The sequence below is a fragment of the Micromys minutus genome (genome assembly GCF_963924665.1).
Source record: "Micromys minutus genome assembly, chromosome: 1".
Classification (NCBI taxonomy): domain Eukaryota; kingdom Metazoa; phylum Chordata; class Mammalia; order Rodentia; family Muridae; genus Micromys; species Micromys minutus.
This window is the reverse complement of record NC_137969.1, coordinates 116,874,405-116,893,471: the sequence shown is the minus strand read 5'-3', so window position 1 is coordinate 116,893,471 and position 19,067 is coordinate 116,874,405. Positions and strand designations below refer to the sequence as shown.

Below are 19,067 nucleotides of genomic sequence, written 5' to 3'. Positions count from 1 at the left end.
GGGAGGGTGATAGGTCTTGCAAGGCCCCAGGAACATGGGTTAGGAGCCAAGGTTGTGGTCTTACTGCAGCAGTAGGCTTGGACTGCTTCCAGCTATGAAAGCTTCCTGAGATAATTTCTCTTACCCAAAGTGTTACAACTGTATATGACAGATTCTCTTAGAAGGTCTTTGATGGCATAACTTGTGCTTTATTCCTTGTGGACAGGGTTTTATATACATTTTGGGGTGGGTTGGGATATAAGAGCAGATACTTTATATTAGCTTGGTCAGAGATGTTAGGAATGGTTCATCTGCATGTGGAGGGGCTTCGGGCCCTGCCCCTATGTGAGGGATTGTCATGATCCTCTCCTTGGGGTTTCATGGTCACATGTTCCAGGGCAGGATCCTGGTTGGGAGTAGATGAACTCCTACAGTCCTCAAGTATGGCTGCAGCCGGGTTTCTGAATCCACTCATCCTTAACAAGATTTTGTCTGGTGTCACAGTTTCACTTGCCCCACAATTTCTCACCTCCAATTAATAATAATAGTAGTAGTAGTGATTTAGTGATCTTTATACAACCAATGTGTTCATTCCAGGGTTATTTACTTGGTAAAGATAGCATGTATCTCATCTGACATAATTAGGAAGTTTTCTGTGGAGCCTACTTTATATCTGTGAATATCCTGTTTCCTATATTTCCCCCACATCTTTAGAACCCACCGGTCATATTCTCGATTACTTTGCTTTTGACAAACTTTTTTCTTCAGAATCCATTCATTAGAATTTTATTTTTCATGTGTATTTATTCAGTATTTGCTATCATCTGACTTCCTGGATATTTCTTTCTATATCTGTTGTGTAATATATACTCTACTTATTTGGGTATTATTTATTGGGTCCAGATTTGGCTGTGGGGCCCCTGTGGTAGTCCCCTGTGACCTGGCCTACTGTTCATTTGTGCCACGTATAGTATCTTTGATTCATCTTTTAGAATTCGTTATTTCTCTAAGGAATTCCTCATTTATGTGAGAATGGTATTTAGAAACCCAAAGCTGTGTATGCTTATTGTTACAAGCAATGGCATTTTGTCTAGGCCTTTTCAGACACATTCGGGAAATCTATCTATCTATCTATCTATCTATCTATCTATCTATCTATCTATCTATCTATCTATATCTGTTTCTCTATTGGCATGTATCTGAACATGTGTTGAATTTTGTACATACCTTTAATCTCAGGATGGCAACTAATGCCTCTTTCTGGCTATCTCCATTGCTATTGCCAATGACATAAGATCTTGTTCTTCTTACCCATAATGCATTTAATACACAACAAACCATAGAAGGAACTTAAAGTGGTTTCAGAATTCTTACCATATATTCTTCTTGAAAAAGTGACTGATTTGTGTGTGATGTTTATCCCTATAATTACTGTGTTAACCTTATAAAGTAATTTAATATACTGTTTTGCAAAGTTACTGTCGCAATCTCTCCATTCAGATGAGAACACATTAGGAGTTCTTCACACTTCTATGTAGGTTTTCTTTTTCATGTGTTGAGTGGATTAAATATTAACTTGGTTCTGGGATCCGGAACGGTACAGAAGTTTTCCTTAGAGAGTCATCACTGTCTGTGTCCTGGCCATCTTCATACTTCATCCCTATTCACCTGCTTATCCTTTGTGTCCACCTCTGGGGCCAGGCTGTTCTTCCGCATCTCCTTTTTCCTCCTGTTACTCTTGTGGATAATGGAGACTGCATGTCTTCCTGTCCTTGGTTCACCTTACAGAAAAGGCAACACTTGCTCCTTTGTACTTAGCTTTAAAAAATTTATTTATTCATTTTTTGCATATTCGAATTTTTTTTAAAAAGTTCAGGAAGGTCTTCTGCCGTCTCTTTTACGCTTGCATAGTATTCTTTCATCTCTGTAGACTAACCACAATTTATTCACATATTTCTTTTGTATAAAACTTTCTATTTATTAGTTTGAATTCTCAATGCCAGAAGCATTGCACTAATATGATGGCTGGTTTAAGTCAACAGTTTCAATTGGTATAGAACCACCTGGGAAGAGAGTCTCAGAGAGAGATTTTTCTGAGTACAGTTGACCTCTGAATAAGTCTGTTAGGCATTTTCTTGATTATGTTAATTAATGTGGGAGGACCCAACCTCATAGTGGGCAGCCCCATTCCCTAGCCTTGAGCTCTTAACTGTATTAAATGTACAGAAGGTGAGTTATTTTCGTCAGTCACTGAAAGTCCGGGGTAATGAAAAGACTTACTAGCTTTTAAGGGAGACCTCACTCTAGAACTTCCTTGGTTACAACTGTAACTCACTTTTGCCTACAAGGTATGGCACTTGACTGGAGAATTTTATAAGTTCTGCTCTTTGTTGGGGGAGTGATTCATTTTGTGGTGTTCAGCAGACATCGTGGCTTGGTCAGCTGCTTGGCTTGCACTTGGGTCTTGTTAGTTGTACTAAGTTATCATTTCATGCTCAGCTTTGCCCCACTGTGCTGGGAAGGCAGGCATTCTCATGAACTCCTTGCTTGATGTTTTGATGCTTTCATGTTATTTTGTAGACTTTAACTTAGTAATTTCTATTGACTTTGTTACTTTCTTGTTTCCTTTAGCAATTTTTTTTTTCTGGTACAAGCATTGTTTTAATCATCAAGTATAACATTATTAGAACTGTCAACTCTTTAGTAAAACATTAATTGTCTCCCATGAGACTCATAAACAATGGTAGCCATTATTTCTCTTTCTTGATCCATTCTCCTCATAGGTAAAGTTGATCTGCTATGTCACCACAATTGGGTATGCCTGTGTGTGTGTGTGTGTGTGTGTGTGTGTGTGTGTGTGTGTGTGTGTGCGCGCGCACGTTAAAACTCTAGCAGGCTTCCTGTCTTTATAGACTTTCATAGGGTTTAATTCTTGAACTGTTTCTTTTTTACTCAGTCTTCGATCACATTGCAAAGATCCCATGGGACACTTGGAGATGCTATTTTTGAGTTCAAAGCTTGGTATTTTTAATGGAATTGAGAACAGTGTCTGTTGTAAGTAAGTGACTGTAAACTCAGGCACACGTGTGTATGCCTGTGTCTACACATGTGCATGCACACAGAGGTCAGGTGTGTGACTTCCGCTTTTATTCCCCACTGTATCTTTTGAGACAGCACCTCATGGAACTTGGAGTTTACTGCTTTGATTAGCTTGATCTCCAGGGATCTTCCTGCTTCTGCTTTTCCAGCAGTGGGATCACAGATGCATGTCACTGTGCTTGGCTTCAAATGTGGCCTCTAGGTATTGCATTTAGGTCCACATGATTATGTGGCAAGCGTTCACTGACTGAACCATCTCATCAGCTCTGACACCTGAGTTTGTTGGGAAAATAGCATATGATGAATGACATCTGTGGTTAATGATGATGCTAAGAAAGTTTTATTTAGTTGTTGGACTGTGCCATGTACTCTGTATTTTCATATATTACTTACCCTAAAAACCTATGGATTCAGCATGATCTCATGGTATGTATCATGTGCTGATACGTCTTAGCTATTATGTAATTATGTAATATGCTTTCACATATAGTAAGTAGAGAAATATGTGTAAAACCCGGAAACAGGTTTTTATAAATAATGTAAAACTCTAGCAGACGTCCTGTCTTTATAGACTGTATAGGATTTAATTCTTGAGCTGTACTTTCTTACTTAGTCTTAGATCACATTGGGAAGCTCTTGTGGGACACTTGGGAACACTATGTTAAACTCTTAAGCTTGGTATTTTCATTAGAATTAGATAATGTCTCCTGTAAGGATGACTATAAATTCAGGCAAATGTAAAACAGATCATCGAAGTTCCAGGTGTCATATTTAATTTCCAGAGATCCTCCACCTTGGGGAGCTCAGAGGTTGCCACACCTTTAGTATAAAATGCTGAAATTTTGATGTTTTTTAGATATAATTTATTTTTTGATATTTATTGTTAAGATATAATTCTTATCCATACATTGTAACTGAAGTAATTTTTACCTGAATTTCTCCGCTGTTTGATAGAGACTGACCAGGACCCTGATTTACACGTCTCATTATTTCTTTTGGTTTACAGTTATTTGCTGGAGTAAAGGACGGAGAAAGCTTGCAGCTCTTTGAAGAAAGTTCTCGCTCTGCTCATAAGCAGGAGACACACACCATGGAGGCAGTGAAGCTTGTGGAATTTGACCTTAAACAAGTTCTGACTAGGCTTGTAACACATCTTTTTGGAGATGGTAGGTACTTAGAAATCTTTGTGTTTCAGGCCTTAATAGTTTAAAATTAATGAACATTGTGCAACAAATCATTGAGGCCAGCTTTATGCCATGTTTTTGTTGTTGATTTGGTTTTGTCTAAGGTATAGAGAGAAGGGAGGAAGTGTTTGGTTCTTTCAACTTCCATTTTTATAGGTTAGAATGGACTTAGCGAGAGAAGGAACAGTGATGGTGGACTTACTAGTCATCAATGGCAAGTGTCTGGTTTGCCTGGTTTCTGTATTTTAGATCCCATGGACATGATTGTTATAATGTGCAGTATCCCATGCCACAGTCACACACTGATGTCCTGATCACTGTCACTAAGAGAAAAACTAACCATACATTCCCATGGGATGAACAGTACTGTTTAGGTTCCTGCTCTCACTTTATACGCTTGTCTTCATATCTTCCTAAGGGGGTGCGGTGGGTTACTGTTGCTTCATCCTGCCCTTAGAGACACAATCACCAGCCCCAGCTGCATCCAGAGCTTCCTCATCAGCTTCCCCATCATACTTTCATTCCTTCAGACTTCCTCCTTGCATGAAGGAAAGCATGTGTTTAAGATCACTCTTGTAATTTAGTGAGGCTCTGCTCTCTGTTTTAACAAGGCTTATAGGAGTATGTTTACTCCCATATCATCAGCTGCATAATTCATACAACATTTAAGAAGCCACTATACATTTTTATATGGCATACATTATTTTTAGTTTGCACATCAACATCAGGCATACACGCTTCTGGACAGTAAGGAATAGTAACAGGAGTATGTGGGAAACTACATTCATCTATATTTGTGATGTTTTACTTTATAAAATATGAAGTAAATTACGACAAAGTGTTGAGATTTGATAAAACAGAATCATGGGTGCATGGATGGTTGCTATTTTCTATTTCTGTCTTCAGATTTGAAGCATTTCATATTAAATGATCTAATGTGAAACCAATTTCAGTTGGAGGTTGTTTATTTAAAAAATCCTATTATAGCTAGCCCCTTTCCACTCCTGAAATAAAAGAATTGTAGCCATATTAGCAGCTGTATAATCTACTTAATACTGAAGTGTAGGGGACAGATTACATTGTTCAGATGTTTAAGAGACATTGTTCAGATGTTTAATTTCTGTCTTTAAGGAGTCAGGCATCTTTATTCTCTACCAAGGCAGCATTAAGTGCTGATGAGTACTCAGGAGAGGTGCCTCATCAAAGATGCATCCTGTCCTCAGGAGAGTACCTGGTGGAGGACATCCAACAGGGGATGAGGGAGAATTAGCAGGGCAGGTACCACACAACCAAACAATGGAGCAAGTGTGTAGACATAGGGGCCGAACACTGCAAACAATGGCTGCAGCTACAACACAGGGACAGAAAGCAAAGCAGAGGAAAGCATGGGACTGCAGTGAGCTCCATGCCTCTGAGGAATGCTGAGTGGGCTCTGAGATTTCCACAGAGATCACTTTTCTACCCTCTAAACCCTGATATCAGATTCTTTGGTATCTTAGGCTTCTGATATCTGACTTTTATTTGAAGTAATATATGTTTCACAAATAAAATGAAATGCGTCGTGCAGATTATGTCTTATAAATTAAATGTTAAATTTAGTGTAAATATGGGGGGGAACCTAAGGAAGCGGTACAAAATTAAGATATCTTTGTTGCACACTGATAGCTCAGTACAGAAATGTGCTCAGGGTCCCCCTAACAACCTGAGCTTCATCCCCAACACTTGCTGAGGATCTTTTTCAGGAAGGAGAAAGCTGACTCTCAAGTTGTTTGTTTCTTTCCCTGGCCCTGTGGGAGGCACTGGCTCTGAAAGCAATGAATGAATGAATACCTTGTGCTAGATTCCATGTTGACTAATGGTCTACTGGTCTTAAACCTGCCTTTATGTTGGAGGAGTTTATTCTTTTTGTTGTTGTTTTGTTATTCTTTTTTTGTTTGTTTTTGTTTTTATATTTGCATACCATTCAAAATCATGCGTCAAGGTAAAATTTTATTATTAGAAACTACATCTGCAATCCACCTTTTTGTTTGAATGTGCCTCCTGTCTTGACATGGGACACATACTGATACCTAACAGCAGTAAAGACGCGTCTTATCATCAGGATGTGCTTGTTGATTTTAACGTCTTGTGGATTTGGTCTTTTTTAATTCAGATTTTATAATAGATCACTGTTGCAGGATTTTTGTTCAGGTTTTTATTTTGTTTTGTTTTGTTTTTGAGACAGGATTTCATTGTATACTTCTGGTTAGTACAACATTTATTATATAGGCCAGACTTGCTTCTAACGTAGCCTCTAGAGTCCTGAGATTAAAGACATGAGCAGTACTTCTGTTTTTATGTGTCTTCAAATTCACTTTTGGTTGATTGATCTGCTTTGCAGAGGTATAGACTCAAAAACCTTTTAAACTAAAAAAACCAAAATACTCTGTCTTCCTAGAGAACAGTATTCATGTAAGCTGAAGTCTGGGGAGAGCCTGGAGATTGTTGGTAAAATGTTTCAGTACCATCCTGCCCAGTAGCACTGAGACCAGCGGACATTGGGAGTGATGGCAGTGATCACAGTCTCCATAGGCAACCTGACATTGGGCACCTACTGAAGGAACTGTTTCTTTCATCCTATTCCACCAGAACTCAAGAGCCACATGAAGATCTTGCTGCCAGATGTAGCCCAAGAATAATTCTGACTTTGAAGCCTAATATAGAGGTTAGCTGTTTAGAAAGGATAATAAAACATTTCAACAATCCACAGTCTGTTAATTCCTTATTTTGGGCAGCCGAGGTGGCAGGATCAAAGCTATCTGGAACCACATAAGTAAGAATCTCCCCTTAAACCCCTGTCCCTCTTCCTCTCTGTGTGAGTATAAATGAGGCATATTAGTTATTTTAATATTAAGTCTAAGATGGAGACAATGAAATATATGTGTAAAAATGTCAGACAACCTAACCGAGTTGGGCTTTTCTCTCCAGTATGCCCACCAGCTTTTCCTCTCTTGTTCTGGGGCAGCTTGGCACAAAGTGTCTATTTATCTATCAAATTTAGTTAACATTTTGTGTACCTTAGGAGCCATAAAAACCCAAGCTTCTCTCTTCCCACATTTTAATAATGAGCAGAGACATACTGTTTTTTTTTTTAATAGAAAGAACTCATTGATTTTCTTTTTTTTTAAGACTTATTTGTCTATTTCATATATGAGTACACTGTAGCTGTCTTTTAGTCACCCCATAAGAGGGCATCAGATCCCATTACAGATGGTTGTGAGTCACCTCGTGGTTGCTGGGAATTGAACTCAGGACCTCTGGAAGAACAGTTAGTGCTCTTGACACTGAGCCCTCTCTCCACCCCAGACCCAGACATACTGATCAAGATTTCCTTTTGCATTTGTTTATGTAGCCCAGCCGTGGCTCCTCACTGATTATTACAAAATTGCTTTGTATTTGAAAAGAAAATTTAAAACTTAGAACAAGTCTTTTCCTTGTGGCGGTTTAGCAGCTCTAGATTCATCTTTTCCCTGTCTCCAAATATGGTTTATTATTTGTTGCTAACATTTCAATTGTACCTAAAGCTGTTATAAGAGAGGTTTTAGAATTAGAAAGAGATAAAATAGTGCTTTAAACTATTTTTATGCTTGTGAGATTGATTATTGTTTTTCCTATTTCTACTGCGTTCTTTATACTTTGAACCCTGCTAAGATAGGGATTTAAGATTCCTAGAATTTTAATTTCTTTTTATATCTTTTGGTGTTTACAGTCTTTTTCCTGAGCAGTGTCTGACACACACTGGTGTTCACATTAGAGCATTGCTGTCTCTCATGGTGCAGTTTAGATGAATAAATTGAGGGAAAGATGGGCTGTTCTGCTTTTACGATGGGGATGTCCCCATGAGAGAGCCTTTCTCTTGGCGGTGCTTTGAAACACATTCACAAGGGTCCCCTTCCTGATGTACAAGGTGGCTTCAGCCAGCAGGAGTCAATCTTAGCTGCCAGGAGACCCCTTGTCAAAGGACATCCTTCCCATGCCCAGAGCCTGAATAACAGGAATCTCTTCAATGGTGTTGTTCTGATGGCAATTTCTACCTCTGCAAGTGCAAGACTGACAGCAGGTTGTGTTCTTCCTCTTATTTGAATTCCTTCCGTGTTGCCCTTCCAAAAGTGCTGATAACCCTCAGGTAACCTGCTTGCCAGTTAGACCTGCATAGTGACCAAAATACGCTCACATTCAACCAAAGCCATCTAGGGTTCTGTGCTATGAACAGTGGCCTGGTCTGGAGTGAGACTGTGGGGTAGTGATAATAAAGACAACATGCCTTGAACATTTTTCTCTACCTATAAATCCCTGTTAGTGTGCATGAATTGGAAATAATTGAGACTATTAAGTTTGTACATGTTCTACTTTGTTCCTAAAATTGAATTTAGTGTAAAATACTTCAGGCAATTGATGCTAATAGTCTTTAAATCTGCTGTTCTCCTGCCAACTACTCAGGTCTGATTTGAAGAGGGTTCCCCCCCCCCTTTTCTATTGCTATGATAAATAGTCTGACAGAAGGAAACTCAAGGAAGAATTTATTTGGGCTTATGGTTTGTGAGGGCTAGGTGACAATGATAGCAGGGAGGCATGGTGACAGGAGCAGAAAGCTGAGACACGCTCAGCTGCAAACAGGAAGCAGGGAGCAAGGGTAGGAAGATACCTGAGGCTATACATATTCCAAGTCTGCAGTCAGTGATGTGTGTTCTTCAGAAGAACCTCTGAAAGATCGATTGCCTCCCTGACCAGTGCTCCAACATGCACCCAATGTTTGGATGCATGAGCCTATGGCAGTGGCTCTCAAGTTAACAAGTGGTGCGAGCCTTTAATCAGATCATAGTGTCATGGTGACCCCAGCCAGAAAATTAGTTTTGTTGCTACTTCATACCTGTAATTTTGACAGTCTTATCATCTGTAATGCAAATATCTGATATACAGGATATTTGATGTGTGACCCCCCAAAGGGTTGAGAACCACTGGTCTGTGGTGATATATTTTTCATCTATACCATTATAGTAGTTTTCAGAATATTCCTAGACGGTGATGTCATTCCTTGCACTAAGCAGTGTTCACTTGAGTGTGCACATTGTAGCTTGGCTGTAATCCACGGAAGGCTGAATTTTACAGTAAAAAATGTCTAATATGTTTAGCCTTTCTGAGGCTTGGGGCCACTTTGCAGTGGAGATGTGAACTGCCGGGCATTGTGCCAGCAGAGTGTTAACTGGGAATAGAACATCGCCGTGAGATCAGCAGCATCCAGATATCTTCTATACCTTCTTCTCTTTTGGGAATGTAGTTATAAGTACTTCATTCTTGGGAATTCCTCCTTCCTTTTCATTCTCATTGTTGCTGTCCTTTTGCTGTATCTTCAAGGTTACCTCTTTTCTTCTACAAGATTAACTTTGCTACCTATCTTGTCCTGTACGTTTTTCATCACATTCATGATGTGAAGAGAATATTCTTAAATATCTTTACAGTGTCTCCTTAATATATAAGTCTCTGCTTAAGCTTTTGGACATGTTAAATGTCACTGTAACCTCTGGCTTAATGTTTTTGTTTTCTAATTTGGTCGTCATTTCTTGGTCAGTCGCTATTGATTTTTATCTGCTTACATTTTTCATATTTGAATCATTGGTGATTATTTATTCAACACCAGCAGTGGTTATTTCACCATGTGCTATATGGGTTAATTGTATCTAACCAGTTTTAGTATTATCCCGAAATACACTAGTCCATTTACGAGCTGTTTCTTACTCTTTCTTGGGCAGAACTGGGATCGTGATTAGAATGTGACTGTTTTTCCCCATTTGATACAGGGCTTTTCTGAGTACTGTAATAGATAGCCAGTGCATTATGAGTCTTTCTGTTCCACTTCCTGGAATTGTAACTGGGTTATTCTTGGTCCTGTTGGAGCATCATTCCCAGCAATTCTTTGTGAGTCTCAATGTCTGGCTGCAGATGGCCTATCTATGTCTGTATATGTATAGATACATGAAGTAGTTAACATTCTATAGAGGGTGGTCCTTGCTCACCCTGTGCCTTTCTTTCCCTCTGCCCTCTGTCCCATGCATTCCAGCCTTCATAAGTTGTCCAGACTTCCAGCTCTGTCTCTTTAACTCAGGAATATTGCTCTGCTATTCCTGCCTTTTTTTTTTATTCCTGGAGAGGAATTAAGTCTCATCTCTCAGAGATAAATGTGTCTGTTTTTCTGGTGCCCCAGGCTTGAATGACATTGCTTTGTGCATGTTTGCCCTGCAGTTCATGGGTCCTGTAGGTTGCTAGCTGTGTGTAAATGAGAAAAGACATGTCAAATACATAGACAGTACCTAATGTGTACAAACTGGACAAGAAATGCACAGCTGAGAAGTGTTCACTTTATAGTTTCTAAGGATGTGCAGGACTCTAGGGCCTTAGTTCCATTGCTTTCAACTAAAACCACCCATGGAACCTGCTAGTGGTCAGGCCCTGAGCTGTGTGCCCTTTGCGCGAATTCCTTAGTGAATTGTCATAACACTGGTTTAGATGAGTTGAGGTACCAAGATGTTACCTCACACACAGTGGAGCTAGGATCTGATAGGTGTGTGCCAGCTCTCCGCAGCAATGATGCCCATCTGTAGTATTTTTTGATCAGATTTGTATTCTAGAGTGAGTAATTTCCTTTTATCCTGCATTGTGGAGGAGCAATGGGACTTTACCTCAAAATAGGGTGCTGTTTAATAATCAGTCATGCAAAGTGATTCACCTGTCTTAGCATCTCTGACTACATTCTCAGTATTCAAAATATTGGTGGCCATTTCTCTCTTCATGATGAGTTGGAGAAATCAATCTATCTTAAAGAACCTAGTCTTAATCTAAAGTGATCCTAAAAATAGGTTGCCCAGGGTAATTCCCTTAAACACTGCTTCCCCAAAAAGGAGACCCACAGCTGTGGGATCAGCCATGCTATCACCAGTAATGCCAGCAATGGGAGTTGCTAGCCTTTAGTTGTCCCTCTTGCTCTGTACATGTGTTAGCAGAGGTTCACAGTGGCCCAGATACCACTAGTATCTGGTGTGTGCTTGAAGAGATCTTCACCAAAGGACTTTATGACCTGGTGGTTTGCCTTGGCTTTGTGGTAGGAATGACTTTGTTCCACTTAGCAATATGCAGTTTTGGACTCCCTAGCAAGTGGCTATGTGGATGTGGAGGATGTATGTGCTATACTAAATAGCTACTAGGCAGGTTTGTGAGGCCCTGGAGGGCAGTGAAGACTATGTCATGGATGAGTTTTTGTTGCTTTGGAAGTGGAATTTACACTCTTAATGCCACAAGGATGCTTCAGAGATTAAATGAGCCTCCTCTTCCTCATAACCTCTAACAACACATTTGCTAATTCTGAAAGACATTCTCCCTTTGCTAGGGGAGATGCAAGGGCTGCACGGAGATGGCTAGTGTCTGAGAAGGCAGCAGGGACCTGAGCATCCTTCCCGTGCTGGCTAAGGCAGGTGGACTTGTATTAGCAGCTCCCTGGATCTTCATCTGTGTCCAGAACTCCAGTTTGCACCACTGTTAATTACTTATATTTCTAGGCTTCTGTGAAAAGCATTGAGATAATGTTAGTGTAAAATATTATGTAATATCTATAGAGGACAACTGGGCGATGTTTATTCCAATTAGAGAAGCTTTTATTCTTGGGCCCAGCAGGGTGTTTTGTTATAGAATTGCTTGACTATCATCTGTGTGCTCAGCACACAGGAGCTTCTGTGAACACTGACAGTCATGTGTAATACTTTGGAGGAATGAGGAAGGAAGGAATGAGCACTCTGCCTTCCTGCAGAGAGGCCCCCGACATACCCATCATGAAGACAGCATGTGTGAGTGATCGGGTTTGGATTCTGTTTTTATGTCTAAGGAAATAAGGAAAGTGCAAATGCATATCCGTATTTTTCTATACCTGGAAGTTTAAAGAAATTATAAGTTTACTTAAGGATTCAGGAGGGGAGAGAGAGAGAGAGAGAGAGAGAGAGAGAGAGAGAGAGAGAGAGAGAGAGAGAGAGAGAGAGAGAGAGAGAGAGAGAGAGACGTACAGACAGACAGATAGGGAGGGGGGAGAGGGAGAGGGAGGTACTCTGTAAATGGATTTATCCTGCTAGAGTGTTTTGATTCTGAACTTTATCAATTTATTATATTACCCCCTTCTTCTCTTTAAAAAACTTTAAAAAAAAAAAAAAAACAGGAAAGTTGTGAAGTAGAATAGTGCTGTGAAGTCTGAAGTCTAAGTGCTCATTATTATACCTTCTGGGTAAGGACTATGGAATTCTGGGAAGTGGGGGAAATGAGTTGCCAGGTGCCTTTGCCAGTGCAGTTGACTTATTTCCCAGCTACATGGTAGTTTTGTAGATGCTGTCAATTTTTAAAATGTGTTTTTGTTACTTTATTTATTTATTTATTTGGAGGTGTATGCATGTGCCATAGTGCATATGTGCAGATCAGAGGACAACTTGAAGGAGCATTATTTCCTTCCATTATGTAGATCCTGAGGATCAAACTCAGGTCATTGAGCTTGGTGGTCAGTGTCCCTACCTGCTGAGCCATTTTGCCAACTCAGAGTCACTTTTAAAGAACGTATTTCCAGCCAGAGTACATGCTCTGTCTTCTTTCCATCTCACTTCACTCTGGTGGGTGCCTGCCACATGTACTCAGAAAGCAACCAGAGCTACTGCTTTAAATTGCTGCATTTAACTCTATGTACCTGGTACCCCCTGAGCAAAGACCCATAGGAAAATTAATGTTGCAAATAGATTAATGGCATATGTGTAGTCAGCTTTAAAAATTCTTTATTCCAGTGGATGGTGGCCTTGGTGGGATTTAGATAACCCTCAATATAGGCTCTGGCTTGGAGAGATTTAGATAACCCTCAGTATAGGCTCTGGTTTGGGATCTTCTCATTTACGTTCTACTGCCCATGGAAGGAGTTCTCATGGCAGTCTCATTTTAAGTGTGATTGGTCTAGGAGCAAGCATATTGTGAAGATGACAGGGACATGGAGTGGCAAGATCACTGTACTGATACAGCGTGCCTGTCAACATGCTAGAAACTGCAACTTTTCATGGGAGTCAGAGGAAGATAGGAAGTGCCCCACCTACGCATGCACTGTGCCTCCAGTTGGTCTTGCTGAGAATGTATAGGTTGTCAGGTTGGTACCAGAATGGGTTGTGGAGTGGCCTTTTCTCCTTCCCTGTTTCCTGGGGCAGTGGGTAGGTAATGTGGGTCCTCTCAGAGGTAAGAAAGTGCTCATGGACCTTTTTGCATTGGCTCATCACTAGCCAAGAGAAATTTCTGTTCACAGTTCCATTGGTACCCATCTCGTGGGTTCTTTGCATAAGAAAATGATAAAATAGTTGTATTCACACAACATTGAGATATGGAAGCTGGACCCACAAGGGTAAATTAACTTACCTTTCAGATTGGAGGATTGGACTTAATTCTGCATTTATTATGAAATGGTGTTTTTCTGGTTCACCCTAGGCTGAATGTTCAGGTGTATTTTCTTTTTCGGGGGCGGGGGACAACTGCACTTATGCACAGAGGTCTGAAGCTGATTTGAAAATCCCTGTGCTTTATTTATAAATGTAAATTATGATGCCTCTTTGACAGAGAAAAGACAGAAGAAAGAGGAAAAAATCTGGGCATGGTTTTGCAGTAGCTATATTACAATATAAGTTAATTTCTTTCAGGCACCTTAGTAACATGGTGACTATTAAATCTGTGTGATTCAGGCATGGTTAGGCCCAAGTATGTCATTTTTAGTGGATATTTTGACTTTTGATACTTGACATGTGTAATAAACCATAATTTCAGCTAGTTATTAATATATTGTTAATATAGGAACCATGCTAAGGTACTTTTAAGGCTGGAGTTAGTATAGGAATTATGAGGTCATGATAAAAAGCAAACAAAGAAGTAGATTTATGTGGTACTACTGAGGCACTCACTAAATCACTTAAATCCTCCTGAAAGTGTGTGATGAAAACCATGGAGAAAATGTTTTAGTGCTAATATCTTAGGTTTTCTATAAATGATTTTATTAGCAGTGGTTTAAAAATAACCACTGTTTATATGTCAAAGCAACAAGTATAAATTGTTCAAATATATAAGAGAATATGGCTGTTTTCCTAATTATCATTACAATGTTATAATTATGTTAAATGCTAAAAAAATGTTAAAAAATTCCTAATTTTTACACATTAGCTGATTATCATTACAATGTTATAATCACTTTTTAGGTTTGAAATTGAGCCACAGCCTGCTCAAAAGTGGGCTTTGGAAGATCTGAGCCTTTGCTTATTCAACGAAAGCTAAAGCAGCAACCAAGAAAGTGTGTGGAGTTGGTGGAGCAGAGGCCCTGGATGGCTCGGGGTTCAACATCCTCTGCAAGGCCAGTGGGACATTTAGAATATATGATGTAGTACATGCATTCAAAACTTCCTGCTCAGTAGACATACATGTGACCCATCTGTGCCTTCTGAAGTTCTCATTGTCCCATACTAGAGCATCCATGCTTGTAGGCTTCGGAAAGCGTTGGCTGGCTTCCTTGCCCAGCTGTGCTTTGCTCTGGGCAGGCTTTAGTGTCCAGCAATTTCCTCCATTTCTGCTGAGAATGACACCTATAGGGAGACTGACAAAATATCTCTAGGGAAGGCTGCTCTTTCCCAAGAGGCGTTTGTCCAGGTATACACAGCCCTTCTTTCAAGACAGCTGCACATTTGCAGTTGCTGGCACATAGAGTTTCTCCTCAGCTATCCTGGCCTTAGCAGGTGATTTGCAGACTGCCAGGGTTCCTCATCAGCGAGACCTTTCTGTTCCATTAGAGAGGCTGGCTACAGCTCTACAGCACTAGAATTGAAGGTATTTGTCCACTACATGCAGCAGTGTGGACAGGTCTTAGATTGACCGTGACAACAAAAGAATTAGAAGGGGTAAGGGACATGGAAGTGACAGAAAAGGTTGTTAATGTTAAGGTTGTGGGGATCCAGGGTATAAAATATTTTATTACTGTAATTATTATTTTTGCAATATTGGGGTTGAACCCAGGGCCTGTCACATACTAGCTAAACAGTACCAGTTTTTCCCTAGGCTTTTTAAAAAAAGGTTAATTAATTTAAAAAAGAAACAGGTTCTTGTTAAGTTTTCAATACAAGTTTAGAACTTGACATCATCTTTTTTGTGGGACTTTGGGCCAGGCTGGATTGCCTGAGGCCCCAACAAGGGACATCTCTGGTGAGGAACAGGAGTGGCTTCTGCCGCCTCCACTGCTGGGTCCAGCTAGGGACATGGGTTCAGGCGAAGAGGAAAAGCCTCAGGAGGGGAAGGGGAAACGGTTTCTGCTGATTCTGCTGCTGGATCCTACCTGTCTCCATTTCCACAGCTGCTGGGAGACGCCTGGCTGGGCTGAACTGAGCCAACAGGAGACTCCAGCACAGGGTGTAGGGAGTTTCTGGAGAGTAAATCTCTTCCCAAACGGCGGTATTACAGCTCTTATGACCGAAGCTCTCAGATGACAGAATGATTCTTGCACTTTTACTTTCAGACAGGCCCCATATATAGTTTTTGGGATGGTTCAGAGTCTGACAACAGGTGCTTCCTATTGGCTTGGTCTGAGGGCTTGGGAGTACCTTGTCTATATATTATATATGTATATTATATATTACATATGTACATTAGATATATGTGTGTATATATATTCTGCCTTTGTGCTATGCTGTGATTATAGTCCCATGCCATCACTTCTGGCTTCTGTCTTAAGTTTTGATTGATGGCCAGCGAATTGTTTATACTGTCATAGGTATTTAGAGTAGAGAAGTCCTGAAAATGAGTTCAGTCCCCTGCCCTAGTTTTGTGACTTTGGGCAAAATAGATTTTCGCTGTGAAACAGGACTGTATAAGTATGGTGAGTGCTCAGAGGATGGAAGGAGGCACTAGCACTTCTAGGATTCAAGGCAGATAGCCTTGAGCAAGAAAATTGAGTGTGTTAAGTTTACAAGGGGATGGTTTCTGTGGAGCAGGACCATTCCAGAGATGGACTGGAATTCTGATGACTTGTTTGTCTTATATGTTTCTGACAGGGTCATCAAGTTACTAGGTGACTTCCCATCTGTTCTTAACTTTCTCTTACTTGGGGTTTTATTGCTTTGAAGAGACACTATGACCAAGGCAACTCTTATAAGGACAACATTTCATTGGGGCTGGCTTACAGCTTCAGAAGTTTATTCCATTATTATCATGGTAGGAAGCATGGCAGCATGCAAGCAGACATGGTGTTGGAGGAGCCAATGGTTTCTACATCTTGATCTTCAGACAGCTAGAGACTTGTCTTCTACAAGTAGCTAGGAGGCGGGTCTTATCTACACTGAGCATAAGAGGAGACATCCAAGCCTGCCTACACAGTAACACACTTCCTCCATCAATGCCACCCTTGTTCCAACAAGGCCCCATATACACTTCCTAAATAGTGCCACTTCCTATGGGCTGACGATCTACACAACTCACTTGAAAGAGCCCAAGGTCTCCCCATGTCTCCCTTGGCTTTTCTCGAAGGATCCTTCATCTCCTGGTCTCTACACACAGACATATGCCTCATGGACAGCTTTCAGTCCACTACATCTGTAGGTCTCAGTTATCATTGTTTATTCTTTTTTTTTTTCTTTTGCTAAATGAGATCATTGCTCAAAAGTACCATATTTCTGATGTCTTATCGAAGATAAATTTTGACATTTTGTAGGTATTGCTTTTTATTTGTTGATATTTGTCATTTGCTGGAGAAAATATTTAATATTTTGCTTAAATTTGAAAGACTTTGTTTTATTAACATGTTAACTCTTAACAATTCATAAAACTATCAACAAGAACTTCTAAGAGACTAAAAGTAGTTGGTCCAATTTTTGTCAGCTAGACATTGTGGTTTGTGAAAACATGGTGGATTTCTGCAGTCAAGGGTTTGATGCTTTGTAGATGTTAGCCAGAGAACAGTTGTACAGTAACTAATCCAGCATTAGGAATAGGGTGCCAGTGAAAATAGGTCCACTGGGCCACATGGAATTTGAGGAAGGTGTAAGCTGTGTACATTGAATCTCCTTGCCTATAGATTAGAAGGACAATATTATGCCAGACAATGCTTAGGACAAAGGCACGCTGTAAAGACTATTGGTGTGTTTAGCAGCCCAGATTGGGTATGTATGATCTCGGTTTAGTGAGGACCTGGAGCTGGTATCAGCATGATAAATTTCAAATCAACAATTTCAACAATTTACCAGAAAGGTAAAATCACCGATAAGTCACATACCTTCATTAGGTCTTTGCAGTTGAATTTAGGATATCTCTACATTGTTATTTTATCATTGAAATGTAGATTTGGAGAGCAATCTAGTCAAAGTATAGTTTCTTTAATTCTAACCTGCTACTGTGACTTACAGAAACCAACAAAACCACCCACTTTTTCATTGTCTTTGACTGATTGGCTTTTAGAGGTTCGTGAAATGGCCTAAGATTTTTTTGTTGTTAATAAGATATATCCAATTTCTCCAAAGATGTGTCTTGCCCCCACTTATTGCAAATTAGCTTGTTTGCTGTTTGTTTGATTCAGAATGTTGTAATTGATGTCATTAGCCGAAAGGCAAGTGTGATATAAATGAGGGTATACTGTCTTATGACTTGGCATGCCTTCCCTTTGGCACTCTGCAGAGCTGGAGGTCCGGTGGGTGGACTGCTACTTTCCCTTTACCCACCCTTCCTTCGAGATGGAGATCAACTTCCGTGGAGAATGGCTTGAAGTCCTTGGCTGTGGGGTGATGGAACAGCAGCTTGTCAATTCAGGTAAGTAAGAATTGCACACTGCACTTACAGGTTTCCTAGAGGACCCCTGTATTCTCCTGTGACCTCATTTGCATAGTCACCCATAGTTATGTCACCAGGGGCATCACAGGCCTTTCAGAGAATTCCCATGAGACCTATTTCTAATGCAGTGCTTGTCACTCCTCAGTTTGCAAATGAACCTTATCTTTGAAGATCCCTTTTGTCAGTGCCTGACAGATCGATTTGGATCTTAGGAGTCTCTGCTCCGTGGGGGTGGAGGTAGGGGTGGGATGCTGGATTTGTAACTGCCCCAAAGACATTTAGTTATGTGTCACATGAGTGTAGTTTGTCTTTTCAGCTATTCAAGAATAGAGCTAATATATAATCTTCTTTTGTTCTTCTTGCACTCATTCAATAGCCAGAATTCAGAAGAGATTTCATAACTACACTATAACCCCCAGATAAAGTCACACAAGCTCATGTTGCCTAGTTGCTATCCAATGTCAGCAAAGGTATGGCCATCAATTGAGGCAATGTGGAAAGAAATGGTAACTGAGTTTTAACAAAATTTGAGAAAGCTCTCTGCAATTGTTTCTTGGAGGACCATTGTCCAATAAAAATTATACCATTTAAACTTGCTTTTAGAGATGTATGTTTTAAAAATATCTTCTGATTTTAATTATAAAAGCATTTTTTGAGGACTAGGGATGCTTGTCTAGTGTGTATAAAGCTCTGTGTTTCATCCCTTGGTCATGGTAATTTAGATCTGTAATCCCATCACTCAGAAGCTAGAGGCAGAAGGACCAGAAATTCAAGGACATTCCCAGCTATGCCTTGAGTTCAAGACCATATTATGATACTTAAAGCAGTATCAAGCACACAAAATAAATATGTGTGTGTATGTAGGTATGTACTGCACAGTCCGAGTTTCTTAGTGAATGTTGAGAGATTAGG

At 40.1% G+C, this 19,067-nt stretch overlaps 1 protein-coding gene across 3 annotated transcripts in view; it reads left to right on the top strand.

The window, feature by feature from the left end:
* FARS2 (phenylalanyl-tRNA synthetase 2, mitochondrial) overlaps positions 1–19,067 on the top strand; it is a 362,538-nt gene that overhangs the window by 77,960 nt on the left and 265,511 nt on the right. For 2 of the 3 annotated variants that reach the window (XM_080925148.1, XM_080925147.1), the window contains exons 3-4: positions 4,085–4,244; positions 18,003–18,134. In XM_080925148.1, the coding sequence (XP_080781274.1) occupies positions 4,085–4,244; positions 18,003–18,134 (292 nt within the window). The remainder of the gene's footprint in view (positions 1–4,084; positions 4,245–18,002; positions 18,135–19,067) is intronic. The other variant, XM_080925149.1, reaches the window with a different exon arrangement.